General features: G+C 40.8%; 2 protein-coding genes across 3 annotated transcripts in view; one reads left to right on the top strand and one right to left on the bottom strand.

Moving 5' to 3' along the window:
* The window catches only part of LOC149251423 (uncharacterized), a 287945-nt gene that overhangs the window by 149712 nt on the left and 123696 nt on the right, over nt 1–14537 (top strand). The gene's annotated exons all lie outside the window — the stretch shown is intronic.
* On the bottom strand, nt 11030–13162 carry LOC149251424 (uncharacterized). The gene is made up of 2 exons (XM_089456526.1): nt 12080–13162; nt 11030–11962 (listed from the first exon to the last, which is right to left on the bottom strand). The coding sequence occupies exons 1-2, from the start codon at nt 13104–13106 to the stop codon at nt 11310–11312; spliced, it is 1680 nt and encodes a 559-aa protein (XP_089312652.1). The 5' UTR covers nt 13107–13162; the 3' UTR covers nt 11030–11309.

Below are 14537 nucleotides of genomic sequence, written 5' to 3'. Positions count from 1 at the left end.
AACTGTGCAAACAAATGACAACATGGCCTAATTGGACTATTTGGGCATGTTGGTGTAGTTGGACATATTATGGGACATCAGCTAGTACAACATAGTGCTATCAACATACAATGATGGGTATGCAGCATAATGTAAAAAGGGTGCTGCATGACGTGATGCATAGTACAACATTATGTATGATGCAGCTACATGATTGGATGCAGTGATGATGAGTGCAACATAGAGTTCAGATCCGTGATGAGAGCAGCCTAGTGATTGGAGAAGCACAGTGACAGGAGCAGCAGCATGAAGTGCATAGCATGGTCATTAGGTCCAACACTGTGATGATGAGTGCAGCGTGGTGCAACGCGGTGAGGTGCATAACTTGGATAGATGCAGCACAATGATAGGTGAAGGAGTCACCTTGGAGAATCAGTTGAAGCAGTATGTCTTCAACTGATCTCATGTAGAGATGATCTATTCTCTTATCTAAAAAGTCAAAGTGTTGACTTCTGTTGTAAATGTACTATCTCTCTCTCTTTCTCTCTCTGCTGAACTATTGAAGAGCATATAAGAAGAATTGATAAAGGGTTTCCCCACATTGGGGTTTGTCCCTGGCTAGCGCCACATCTTGTGTCCTCTTGTCTTGGCTTGTCTTTTGCGATTTATGTTTATGTTCTATTCGCAGTTTACTTTAATGTTGATGTGATTGCTAATCTGGAAAAGATATTGAGCTAACTGTGAAAATTGAAATAAATTGCTCTAAGCATAGAACATACCTAAACGTAACATCTTTTAATCTTTGCCGTTGAAATAATTATTTTTGAGAAATTTTCGAATTTCTCATTAAACCCCTTTTTTATTAGCTCAAAAATAATTATTTTGAGCTAAGTTCTTCAAAAAATTGACATTGACTTGACCACCAAGGCCCAAGGGTCCAATTTTTCTTGAAATTTCCAATATTCCCTTGGTGGGGGACTTCCAAAAATTAACTTTTTTAAGACACACGAATTTTTCCACTTGGAATTTAATTTCTCTAGCCATTTAATTTTTTACTCTAACTAATTAATTTTCTAGCTTAGGATTAATTTTATTTTTTGCTAGAAAAATTAATTAATTGACACTTGAGGGGATTAATTATTTCTCCACCCACAAATATTTTAGCCATGGTTTCTTAGTATGAGGGACCATGCACTAAAATATTTTTTACATAAGATTTTACAAAATTCAACCCTCAAAGCAGGAATACCCGTTCGTGATAAACCCTCAAATAATTTACCCATTTTTGCGACACAATATGATCTAGGAGACCAAGTGATTTATAGTAAAATAATATAGCCAATTAGCTTAAATTTTTCTCAAATTACTTTACAAAAAACTCGACTTAAACACTAGGACTCACCTAAGACTTTGATGATAAATTCCACCTTAGCCTTGGGGTGTGGTTGGAGGGAAAAAATATGCCGACCATCCGTGTTTAGAAACCCAAATGATTCAATGAGACAAAAAAACTCCTAGGATGAAATTCATTGCCAAAATAATAGGCTTACCTAGGTTGTTACGTACATACACGGTCTTACTAGCATCATTTACATTCAAACTTTGCAGAATGGGTTTACAATGGACTTGAAATGTTGATGGTTGATGATCTTGATCCTTTGAAAAAATTTGGTACATCTGCTTCCTTGTAACTTTGACAAAATGTGTGCAACATTTGGCTCCATATGGGGACATGTTGCTTCCATGAAGTAACGTGAGAATCCCATAATCCTGCATCCAAGAAAAAATAAGTCCATCAAATAGATATCCATTCAAAATCAAAATCATCATGCATACATAGAAATTCGCTAGAATAGAAAAAATATACTCTAACAAACTAGAAAATATAAAAAATATATGACTTAAATGCGTGAAATAACGACATAAATAAAAAGGTGTAGGGTTAGAGATACTATACATAGGATGCCCCATGGCATCAGATGTCATCGGTTTGGCAAAATCTAGAACATCTGCTCGCTGATAGGTAGATCAATAGGTTGCTTATCAAATGTCCCTTGATGAAACTTGACCTTCTTTGGTTGATGAAGATTTGGATCATTATGCTGTACATTTTTGTCATATTGAAGTCTTCTTCTTTTTCTGCTCGGAAGGTAGTGTTATTGCTTGGATTGTACAGACACCACGACAATCACTCACAACGGGGGCTGCCACTCTAACCCCTGCCCACTCTGTTCTAGTTGTCTCCCAACAACACGCTATGGGGGGTAGTTCCTATGGAAATGAGATGATGGAAAGCAAGTTGGGAACCAACTTATCAACTTGGTGAAAATTTAGCAAGATTAAAGCTTTGATTAGATTTAGAGTTTGAGACCAAATAACTGGATGGAAAATTGCTGCTTATATAATTGACTAACCTATATGCGATGCAACTCCTAAGATCTAGGTGAAATGCAAGGATCTTGGTTAGTTTTAGATTATATGCCTAATCTAGATGAAACCTTTCCCTTAACTGTTTCAAGAAACAGTGTTCCGAATAGGTTATGAGATGGAAGTCAACAGGAAGAAAGCAGCGGCTTAATTAACGATACCTCCCCTTGTGTTCCAACCACCCAGTGCCTCCAGCGCTGCAAAGATTGTGGCTCTGACAATTGCAAGGTCACTATGTTAACCACTAAGAAGGGTTGAATCCCTCAAGCTAAATGAGAGAAGGTTGTCCTAGGAGTCTATCAACCAAGCTTATGCTTGGAGGTAATTTATTAAGTGCAAGGCTAAAACTAGAATGCTTGTGCAAGATGGTTGAGTGAAGTTACTTGAGTTAAGATTGATTTAGTCTTTAAGTACTTAAATTGTGATTAACCTTTAATGACAAGAGTACTTAATAACAATTAGAAGACAATCTTAAAACAAGACAAGTGCTTAAGGATACAAGTGCCAATGAATCAATCCACAAGATACTTAGGACAAATTATCCAATTGTCAATTAGCCAATGACCACAAGATGCCAATCACAATTATTCAAGATGTTCTTATCACAATGCCAATTAGATTTCAAATGCTTATACCATCAACAAGATCAACAATTTAAAACTTAAGTGTATGTGTGCTTTAAGTGTAAAAGTTGGAAATTCTTGTAACTTAAAACAAGACAAGCTAATGTTAGATTCCAAATATCGAAAATCAACAGTAACACTTCACAAATTTCAGCACTTCTTAGTCTTATGACAATAGTAAGAAAATCGCTTCAAATCATGAAATTTTCCAAGTACATAAAACATAAATATCTCCAATGATTAGCCAATGAGTTTAGCCCACTTTAAGATGCAATATTCAGAAATTTTTTAGATTTGATTCACTTATTACAGCAGTAAGAAAGTGTGTGAACAGTGGTATGTCAATGTTACAATAAGTACCAAAACATGCCCAACACTTAAAATTAGCTTTCCAAACTAAAAACTTTGATTTTTAGGACCTTTAGGTGTGATATTCAGAAAATATCAGATCTGAAAAAATTGTTACAACAATGATTAGATCAGAAAATCAGCGAGTTAGCTATGCCACAACAAGAGCCAAATTTAGCCCAAAACTTGGAAAAATTGCCAAAATTGAAAAAATTGAGTTTTTGAGCTTTTAAGTGAATTATTCAGAAAAGTTCAGATCTGATATATTCAGTTATGCAGTAAAATTCCAGCAAGCAAAAAATCAAATTTAGGCTAGATAATCAATGCCAAATTTTAGGAGAATTTATTTTTTTTCGAATTTTGAGTTATTTTGACCAATTAGATGTAGTTTTAGGACATTTATATCATTGTTATAACATAAATTTACAACAGTAGAAAAACAGTGAAAAATTTAGGGTTTAGAGAGCAAACCCTAGGCCCAAGGCCTTTTAGATCACTTGTCAAATATGTCCGGAAATTCTTCAATGAATATGCCACCTAAAAGCATCGATCTAGGGCTAAAATTACTTGCAAAACTCACCAATATTTAGTTCTAAAAAATTTCAGAAATAACTAAGGGTCAAATTAGGGCTAGAAGAGGGCTAGAGGCCAAGGAAAAGGCTCAAGAGGACAATAGCTAAGGAAGAGAGGCCAAGTGTTAAATTGGCAACTAGGGCCAAACTCCATCTGGGTCAGCTTATTTATGGCAGCTGATATTTTTATTGGATCCCTCTCGTCGAGAGGTGTAGGATTGATCCAAAGATCATCCAATTCCGATAAGTATTTATGGAGATATGAATTTATTTCGATTATGTAATTATTATCAAGCCGACCAGCTCTTACGTAGGCTCTAGAAGCCCAAACGTCATGTCTATTCATCACATACGTTTTAGTATAAATAGAAGAGTTTTGATGTCATTTGGAACACATTCTTGAGGTGATCTCCTCCTCTCCACGTCTTGGGTTTTTGGAGAAGGAGTGAGACACAAAGAATAATATGCTGGTCTAATGGTGATGCCCTAGCCATAGGTCGATCTACAAATAGAGACACTTGTACGCTGTCTAAGGAGTATTCTGGCCGTAGTCAAGCCATGCCCTAGCTGGAGTCAACGTGGTTAAGGAAAGGCTCAATACATGCTATCAAGAAGCCTTATGAACAGGCCCTAACACACTGTACATAATCCTTATACTCTACGATGTCCAGAAGTAATAGCCGCAGTCGAGAAGAGGACTAAAATTGCAAAAAGATAAAGTTGCAGTCAAGAAGAAAGGAGCCGCAATCAAGGAGCAAGAAGCTACATGAATTCGCTGGTCACTGAGACATCGTTGGTCAATAAGACATAATACGCTATGTATATATGCTGATCCAGAATGTACGCAGATACGTTGATCCAGAATGTACGTAGCTACGCTGATCTAGAATGTATGCAGCTATGCTGATCCAGAATGTACATAGCTACACTGATCCAGAATGTACGCAGCAATGTAATACGCTGTGTATGAATATATGCTGATCCAGAATGTACGCAACAATATAATACGCTGTGTATGAAGATACGCTGGTCTAGAATGCTTTTAATATACGCAGCAATGGAGTGGAGCTACTGTTCATATGTAGTCATGGTGACAGCTAATACGTTTTTCATGTGATACCTTTATTCGCTGTATACGCAGTCATAATTGCAGCCATAACCGCAGTCAAAGACTTGGCATAATGGTGAGACGTTGTATCAATGATGAACAGTCTCGGCCTAGATGGAAGATAAGATCACACGTTGGATCTACTTCATAAGCAATCAATGTATATGTGATACATTGAACTTAGAACCCTTACTGTTCTCACTGTCTTGAATTAATGGAGATCACAATGATCCTTAAGGTAGAATCTCAGTCTCACCACTGGGTTTGGCACACTCAGATTTGGAGAGCGAGTTGATCACAGGGCCGACCGTCAGCTTCCATTTATCACTCTCTAGCGTTGCATACTAACACAGGGGACTTGGATATCATCTCTTGATTCTTTCATCACGAGCAACATGACCTATGAGGTTCATCTGAGACAGTTGGATGGGACGCAGTTCATTGGGAGAGAGGATTTCCGTTTGTGGCATATGGTCAAGATGCGAGTTGCTGGATGCAGGGTTGGGGGTAGTCCGATCTCTTTTAGAGGTAGCACTTGCACCACCCTTGAGCCCACACTCAGGGTGATACATGGTCCCCTTTTAGTGATACATTCTGAGGTGTCTCTGGGGCATCTACAACGATGGTGGACCTTGCTTACAGGCGAATGTTTAGTCTCTGGGAAGCATTGGGGAGCACTTTTAGGAGGTACGCAGCAGATTGGTTCGTGATGTATGGAGTTCATATATCGATTTCACGTAGGGACCTGAGACGTGGTGCAAGTTGGTTCTATTAGCTGTCGAGACTGTGACGCAGTCATTTTGGCTGTGGGATTTAGGGGTTTGGTTGGTCGACTAGACACTCTACTTCGTGGTGAGTGGGATTGGGACCAGGGATGATCCATGTCACCCTTGGTTTGACATGTGGGGGAGCGTTGAGGCCTTGATCGCATTGCAAGGTTGGTTTTCCTTCTTGTCGCTACGGATGAGGTTGAGTGTTGTATGGGTAGGAGGTGATATCATGGAGGTGCTTGGTCCAGATGCGTTGGGACTTCATAAATTTCTTGCCATCAGGTCCCAGGAGAGGTGGATACAACTTGAGCATGTGGGGTAGACTGTCATGATCAAAGTTGCACAATGACAACATAGTGACACCCTTTTTAGACTAGCGTGGGATCCTGACATCATAGGACTTGGCAGTATAGCTACCCTTGGGGATGAGCTGATTTCTACAGGGGAAGATCATTCAGGTCTTCCATTGGGATTTAATGACACACTGATGGCAGGTGGGCCAGCGAGATGATATCAAGAAAAGCTCACGTGACCGAGACATTATCTCTGCAGGGATTGGGTGGTATCTTCGAGAGTATACTCCTGGAGTGCACGGGATGGCCTACGTGGTAGGACAACTTCACGAGGAGTTGGGAATAGTGCCACATTATCATGATCCCTTACTCATTGATGGTATACAGGGGACTTCTGATACTTATACCAGCCAGGATAGTGAGTGGAGCGAGGGGAGCTTCCGGTGGGACAAGATGGCTTAGGATCCTGGTATTGAGGGATTCTTTCATTTTAGGTCAATACAGAGGTCAGGGACGAACTAGTGGCACATCTGGGACCCTGGCACATTTTTGCAGTGACAATGGGGAGCAACAACTAGAGAGAGCATTGTTTGACTATTGCTTGAGGACAAGCAATGTTTTGGCAGCGAGGACTGTGATATTCCCACTTAGCAATATTGCTAAGGGAAATATTAATCTTGCCCAACTTTTTCTTATTTTATGTTTGCACTTAGGAGATGTGGGTTCAAAGGTCCCACATGAATTTTGGGATTAAGTGGGGTGCCAAACATTAGGAACGAAGGTAAATATTGCGACTCTAGTGGAGTGTGGGGGCCACCCCATGGAGAATTACGACCCACATGTGGAAGACACTCTCATTGGAGCAAAGTTGGTGGGGAAAGTCGAGCTGGGTCCACATGGGCATCTTGGAGGCTCTTTGATAAATAGAGCAAGAGGCACTCATTTTGGTCATTCATTCATCTATTTAGAACTTATGTCTTTGACATAGTACACTTGAGCTAAACCCAAGTCTATAGTGGTGTTTAGCACACGAGTGTCTCCGAGCAGAAATCTCAACCCTTGCTTCAATGGACTTTGAGTGTCACCCCAAGGAGGGAGTCCTACCTATAGCAGTTTGTACCAACAGTAGGGAGTGCGAGTTTGTAGAGAGAATTGACAACAACAATACAGGGACTGCACAACTCTTGGAGGAGGCACGTTTGGAAGTCGTGGAGTGAAGGGAGTTAGGAGCTGAAACTTGAGGTGGAGTCCGGGGAAGTGTTGTGGGGGCTTTTCCAACATTTTGGCGAGCAACAAACGCAACATTTGCTACATGTTACATCTTCTGCTTGTGGAGGAGGGCCAAACATTTGGGGGGTCAATTTTGGAGCATCAAAACTAGGACAAACCCTTTCTGGTTTTTTCTGGGTTTATTGAGGAGAGGTCAAGAATAACTCGGTGGAATTTTCTGGGCAGATTTGAGAGGTCAAACAGGGGTCCCTGCCAATTGCGAGAGGAGCTAGGGGAAATTGGGCTGAAATTTCAAGGTCAACATTTGGCCAATTCCTTCATGTGTTTTTGTGGGTTATTGGTGGAGAGCCTGAGGTTAATTTCCTGGAATTTTCTAAGCACTTGAGGAGGCCCTAGCAGCAGTTCTTTTCAGTCAGCAACATATTTTCTGGGTAGTCTCGGCGCAAACCCAGGAGAGAGCAGCAACATATTTGAGAGGGATTTCTTATTATTCATTTGGGCTTAGCTAGCTTGCCTTGAGCAAGCCTAGGTGCACTCTTTCCAGCACCACATTGTACGCTCTTATTTATTAATAAAATGGCTTAGATCAGCGTAATTCATGGAGATTTCTAGTTGATAAATGTGCTGTAAATTTTTGTATGTGTTTCTGCTATGTTTGCTTTGTTTAACATTGTATATTTTCATTAGGAATATTACATTGGGACAATCATGGGTTCCTTAATGATGGAGGGGGCTCATTTGGGGCCCATAAGAACCAGGGTGATGGCCATGAATAAGGGGTAGAGCTCATGTTTGGCTTTTGCCCACATGCTAAATTTGTATGTCCTGACCATCTTTTGCATTTTGTGGTACATTTCCTCTTGAGGGTGGCAAATTATGCTTTTTACTTTCTTTTTAGTTGCATCAACCTTTGGGGCATTGTTCTAGGCTGGACCCAAGGTGTGAACAAGGTAAGGGGAAGTTTACCCTATGTGGACCTAGTGGACACATGTGGACCCAGATGGGAAAAGAGATGAATGGGGCTCAAGTAAGTGGAGAGGGAGTAATGTAGGTGGTATCAGGAAGCGAGACCATGCAACCAAAATCGAGATTTTCCGTGTAGTGCCAACGCTAAAGCTAATGGCCAGTAAAGGAGATCCCACGGGACTAAGATACAAGGGTAACCACGAAATCGGGCAATGGAGACAAGAATACAAACCTAACCCACTCTTTCTGCCGAATCCCCCTACCAATTCATGCCCAAAAGTGCCCATGACAAGTAAGGAAAACTACTCAACTATACCAATGAAGAGTCATACCTTTGGGGTTGGGAGGCCCACCTTCAAACATACATTCATGATAGATGGGCGAGGGACCACATGGCTGGCCAGGTGGCGCAGAAAAATGGCGCATTGAGCTATCTCGACATTGTAAGGGGTTGCTGGCTTCCGTCTGAGGACCACCTAGGAGAAAAAATTTCTCCTATATATACTACCCACATGTGGTGGGTAATATCCGGCTCCAACTAGGACTTGAACTCTTGGAAAAGTGGGCGAAGCTACTCGAATGGGAGGTCATGAGAACACAAACAATCTCTTACGATTCTTGATTCTTAGTCAAGGAGGCCTCAAGATCACTTCGCTAGCCTCCTAGGTCAAGGAGAAGAAATCTTGCGGCTTTTATACTTCAATATGCAAAGGAGATGGTTTATCAAGGTCAAATTCTTTGATAGAATTACCCCTAGGAGATTTTGTTCACATTACATGGTCCATATATTGAAATATGCTATAATAGAGACAAAATTCCACAATTTTAAGCAGTAATTGCATGCAACAATTAGCCCTAGAAATGGCGAAAATCCCAATCCAATGTGTTGAAAAAAGTAATTATGTTCGGTCTTCAGTAATGCACTTGAGTCATTATATAATGTACTTGTCAAAAGAATAAAGAAATATTTTTTATTATTGTAACAATGACTTATTAAAGCATGGGTTTTATGCTTGGGTCATCATTATATTAGTCAAAGTCCCCATTGTGGACTCGTATTAATATTTATTTTATAGAGTCATTGTACATTCAAAGAGATCCTTCTTGGGCTTTCGGATCATGTAAAATGGTTTTGTATCAAGTCAAATATGAATTGTGTCCTCCACATCATGTCGGCCTAAGGAAGATCAAGTCGGCCTAAGGGACCCCATTCGACCCACAAGAAGCCTATATATTGGAGGAGGTCGAAGTCATTTGGAGCACTCACTCTCTCAAGCAATTTGATATCTCTAGAAGAGTTGGGAAATGTGAAGTCTGCTACTGGAAGGAGGAAAGAAGTGCGAGTTTGGGGGAGTCTCTAAAGAAGAGGAAAATCAAACTTTTGGTGCCTCTCTCTCTCTGTTTCATGGTTTGGTTTAGGAGATCGAAGTCTCCTAGGGTTTTGCTATTACCGGAAGCTGCATGTTGCTGGGAACTGCTGCCTAGTCGAAGTTGCTAGAAGGGGTCGAAGATCTTGGAGGCTGACATGGTGTGGAGGGAAAGTTTGGTCTTGGTCTAGGGTGAAGAGTCTCAAAGAATACTATTGAAAGGAAGAATTACTTTGACTGGGTTTTCCCCTCGAGGGGGGTTTTTCCCTGGCATGTGCCTATATCTTGTGTCTCTTGTTTTTGTGATCTTCATTATGTATAATTGCTTGATGAAAGATAAAATAATAAAGAAGTAAAAGAAGCCAACACACTCACGAGTAATTATCAAGAAAGGAAAATCAAACCGTAATATAACATCTCTGATTTTCCAACACAATGTATATGACAAAGTAAGACAAGAATAACATTAAAATCATGTACCTAAATGTAACAGATTGTATCCAACCATCCACAATTGACAAAAGAGAAGCTCCAAGATAAGATAGACCAATATCCACACATCAAAATTCATCCATAAAGCTCCAATTCATCCTCTAGAACAAGTGCGAAATTCTCAAGAGAGAGAAAAGATCCAATCCAAAGTGATGATGAGAAATGAAATCATCTCACTTGTATTTATACACAACATATGAGTTCGAATTATCCTCCTTGGCCTGCATAAGCCCCAAAAATAAAATAATGCTTCAATAATTCAACTTTTGGTGACAAGCCCCCCAAATTAGCTCATAAATGAAAAAGTAAGCCTCTCAAGAGGTCAAATAATAATCTACGCATATCGTAGGGCCCTCTAAAAGGCCTAATGACGTGCATGGGTGTCACAATGAAGAGTAGCACCCTCAAAAGCAGTGGACAAGGGGGTGGCCCTTTGTAATAACCCGCGGTGCTCCAAATGACATGTGGGGACACACAAGTGTCCTCATGGGTCTCCAAACAAATCAAATATTCCTGTAGATCTCCTGCAAGGGGTAGGATGATGGTGTAGGTGATGCCACATCATCGTGCAAGTCCTAGATCATCTGCCAAGTGTATGGTGAAAATCTGGAGCCAATTGGGCATGATGGATTAGGTGCATCTTCCTCGTCCAATAAGTGAATCCACGAGCAATCTCTGAATGGCTGTGGGGATCCATGGAGCGCTGTCTATTGTTGTGGAGGTCCATGACTCTCAACCAATGTTTTACAAAACGGACTCGGATTCGGACTCGGCCGAGGATCGACTCGGAAACGAAAACGGAAACGGCAATGACTCGGCCGGCTCGATTTCAATGACTCGGTCGTTGTAAAAAATACATTAAATATTTATTTTTTTTATAAAAAAACATAATTTTAAATATTTTAAACATAATTTTAAAGATTTTCATTCAAGTTTCCAAACACACAACATTATAATATACATGGAAGACAACATATGATCAAAGTAGGCTCATGAACCAATCCATTATATCAAAATGGTACGGTGTACCCAATGGCAATAGTAAATACATAGTCAACTGTAGTCTGTCTGTGTCATACATGATCAAAGACTCAAGAGTCAAAACAAAATACAAATAACCAAGGAGGCTAGTAGCTACTGGCTACTGCCAGAGGAGCCAAGATCATCTCGACCAATCTCTGGATCATCATCATCAGAGCCAGACAAGGAGCCCCATGGCTCCTCCTCATCATCATCGTCTCCAACTGCAACTGTAGAAGTGGTGCCAGTACCAGTACCACTAGGCTGTGAAGCAGATGCAAGCTGAGATAGAGTACAAATGCGGCTGCGCTTCTGTCGTGGCTGAGCAGAGGAAGGCGAAGCACCTACAACTGGAGTCCTACTAGCTGGCTGTGAGACTGAGGCTGGTGGATTGGGATCTGCATTCAACTGAACACGCTGCAGTGGATCTCCAACATCAATTTCATCAAGATCCTCATCAGGATCAAACTCTGGTAGACGACTCTCCACTACCCAATCTGATGTTGGATCAATGTCTTCCAACACAATGGGATCTGAATCAGGTCTTTTGTTCAGCAATTGGTTCCGTCTGAGCCGAAGGTTGTATTGGACAAAAACTAGATCATTCAACCGTTTTTGCTCCAAACGGTTTCTCTTCTTTGTGTGAATCCTCTCAAAGACAGACCAATTGCGCTCACACCCAGATGCACTGCAAGTTTGACTCAAAATACGAATTGCAAACCTTTGCAATTCAGGGCACTGGCCACCAAAGGCCTCCCACCATTGTGCTGCAAAAAACATAGGAGTGTAATGAATTATGAGTTAGATGAAGGCTGAAGCTCAACAAAATTACAAATTATATCTAACTTGAAATTGAGAAATTGAAAATTGAAATTTTTGTTTACCTGGCTCATCTGCTTCTCTTGCAATCTTTGCTAGGTTCTTCCCAAAGGTACCTGTTGCATTGCTGAAGGATGTGACCTGCTGATGTATCAGTAGCTGATCAGACTCCGATGGGACCATGCGCTCAATGCAATCAACCAGTCCATCTCTGACCTCCCCCCTCAAAGCTCCTGACTCCTTAGCTTTATAATGATACCGTGGGTTCAAAAAATACCCAGCTGCATGTATAGGGCGATGGAGTTGATTGTTCCATCTTTCATCAATGATTGCCCAAATGGGCCCATACTTTGCCACTCTATCCTTGTATGCTGCCTTTATTTGCTCCTTTGCTTGATCCATAGCCTCATAAATGAAGCCCATAGCCAACCTTTCCCCATCCACCAACCGCAACACCTTAACTAGTGGCTCAGCAACCTTCACAATCTCTGTTGCCTTTCTCCAAAAAGTTTCATCATGGACTTTCCTTCTCAATTCTCTGCCTTCTGGTTTGTTAGACCAACTGCTATTATTCCAATCATCACTGGAAAACATCTTTTGCAAGTTTCTATGTTGGGAAAGCATAGATTGCAATGTCAAAAAATGTGTAGCAAATCTAGTGATGGCAGGCCTAATAATATCCTTGCCTCCAGTGTGTTTCCTCATGATACTCAAAACCAGTGTATGATTGTAGATAAATTTTGTTATGCTTTTGGCATTATCTACAGTGTTTCTGACCCAATCTAATTTCCCAATATCCTCAAGCATGAGGTCTATGCAATGTGCAGCGCATGGGGTCCAAAAGATGGTCTTGTGTTTTTCCTCTAACAGTCTACCAGCAAGAACATAGTTAGAGGCATTGTCTGTGATGATTTGAACAACATTAGCCACCCCCACACCCTGAATAACCTCATCCAATAGCTGAAACAACAAGTGGCCATCTTTTACCTTATCAGATGCATCAACTGATTTTAAAAACATGGTTCCCTGTGGGCAGAAGACAAGAAAGTTTATGATGGTACGGTTTCTTTGATCAGTCCATCCATCTGACATGATGGTACACCCTGTTCTTGCCCATGATTCCTTGAAATCTTGCAAATACTCATTAATTGATGTAATTTCTTTCTGCAAATGAAACCCCCTTAGCTCTTGCATAGTAGGGCCTTTGAAGCCTTTTCCAGCAGCATGTATGGCCTCAAACATAGGCTCATAATATGGTGAACGAGCAGCATTAAAGGGGATATCAGCATCATACCACCATCTAGCTATGTAGTCACAAGCAGTCTCCCTCAATTCTTTCTTCCAATGGTCATCTAAAGTGGGCTGAGAAAGACCTTTACTAACTTCAGGACCATGTGCATCTGATGGAGAGGAGCCTGAGTGAGTGAAAAAACTTTTGATAGTCCCATCACCCTTCATTCTACCCTTTCCCTTATCTTGAACAGAAGCAAAAGAGGGAGGAACATAACGGAAAGGGTTTGATGCATCAGTGTGAGGGATAGAGGAAGAACCCTCAAACTCATAGTGGGGGTTGGCAGCCATCATTTTTTGTATCTCCCTCTTCCTCCCAATTTCAGCCTGTATCTCTTTTTGCCTAGTCTTTTCTTCTTGAAATTTTTCAAAGCTTTCCAACAAAGTCTTTCTAATCTCCCCAATTTCGGGGGATTTACATGCAGTAATATTGCCTTTAATCCCTGCCAAGTGTTGTTTCAGCCTATGAATCCCCCCAGGACCTGACTTAATTTTCCTATGGCAAAACTTGCAACACATCTCATCATCAACCATTTCAACATATGCCCAAGCAGCATCTTTTGCTCTAGGTGCCATTTTTTGACTAGGAAAACAATCTGAAAATGAAAAATAAAAATAAAAATTGATTCAATGTTCATTTATTTGACTAAAAACACTCTCTAAGCTATCTTTATATGCACCTAAAATTTAATAAGTAAAAACAGATTTATAGAGGTGGAAAAAAATACCTCCAGGCACAAACTGCCTCCTCAAACTTGCTCCAAAAATCAGCTCCTCAATGCTGCTCCAAATGGCTGCCCAAGAAGCTCCTCACTCCAGCTACAATGCTCCTCCAAGACTCCTCACTGCTGCTCCAAAACAAGCTCAAGAACTGCTCACTAACTCTCAAAGAAGACTCTCACTCAAATGCATAAGACTGCTGTGAGTGAAATGAGAGCATTTGGCTGTCTTAAATAGAGTTTGGGAGGGGGAAATGGACCCCAAATGCATTTAACTAATCACATAAACCTTTTCATGTCCACAAACCCTAACCAAATCAGCTCCAAATCAGCAAAAAATTAATTTTTTTTAAGTGAAAACGCTGCCCAGCCGTTTCCAATCGGTACGGCCGTTTTTTGACGTGACCCGGCCGGGTTGACCGGGTCAACTATGACCCGGCCGAGTCATTGGCTGACTCGGCCGGGTCATAGCTGACCCGGTCACCGAGCCGGGTCAATGGGCCGTTTTGAAATT

This window comes from Pinus tabuliformis, chromosome 7 (genome assembly GCF_031772625.1).
Source record: "Pinus tabuliformis cultivar Carrire ecotype Pingquan chromosome 7, CPIR1, whole genome shotgun sequence".
NCBI lineage: Eukaryota > Viridiplantae > Streptophyta > Pinopsida > Pinales > Pinaceae > Pinus > Pinus tabuliformis.
The sequence above is the reverse complement of the archived record's forward strand: the minus strand, read 5'-3'. Positions and strand labels throughout refer to the sequence as shown.

What these genes read in the sequence shown, in the direction of transcription:
- LOC149251424 (XM_089456526.1), bottom strand. Translation starts at nt 13,106, where the DNA reads ATGTCAGATGGATGGACTGATCAAAGAAACCGTACCATCATAAACTTT. An exon ending in AAGAGAAGCAGATGAGCCAG is followed by an intron (nt 11,963 to 12,079) that starts GTAAACAAAAAT and finishes TGTTTTTTGCAG; the next exon opens with CACAATGGTGGGAGGCCTTT.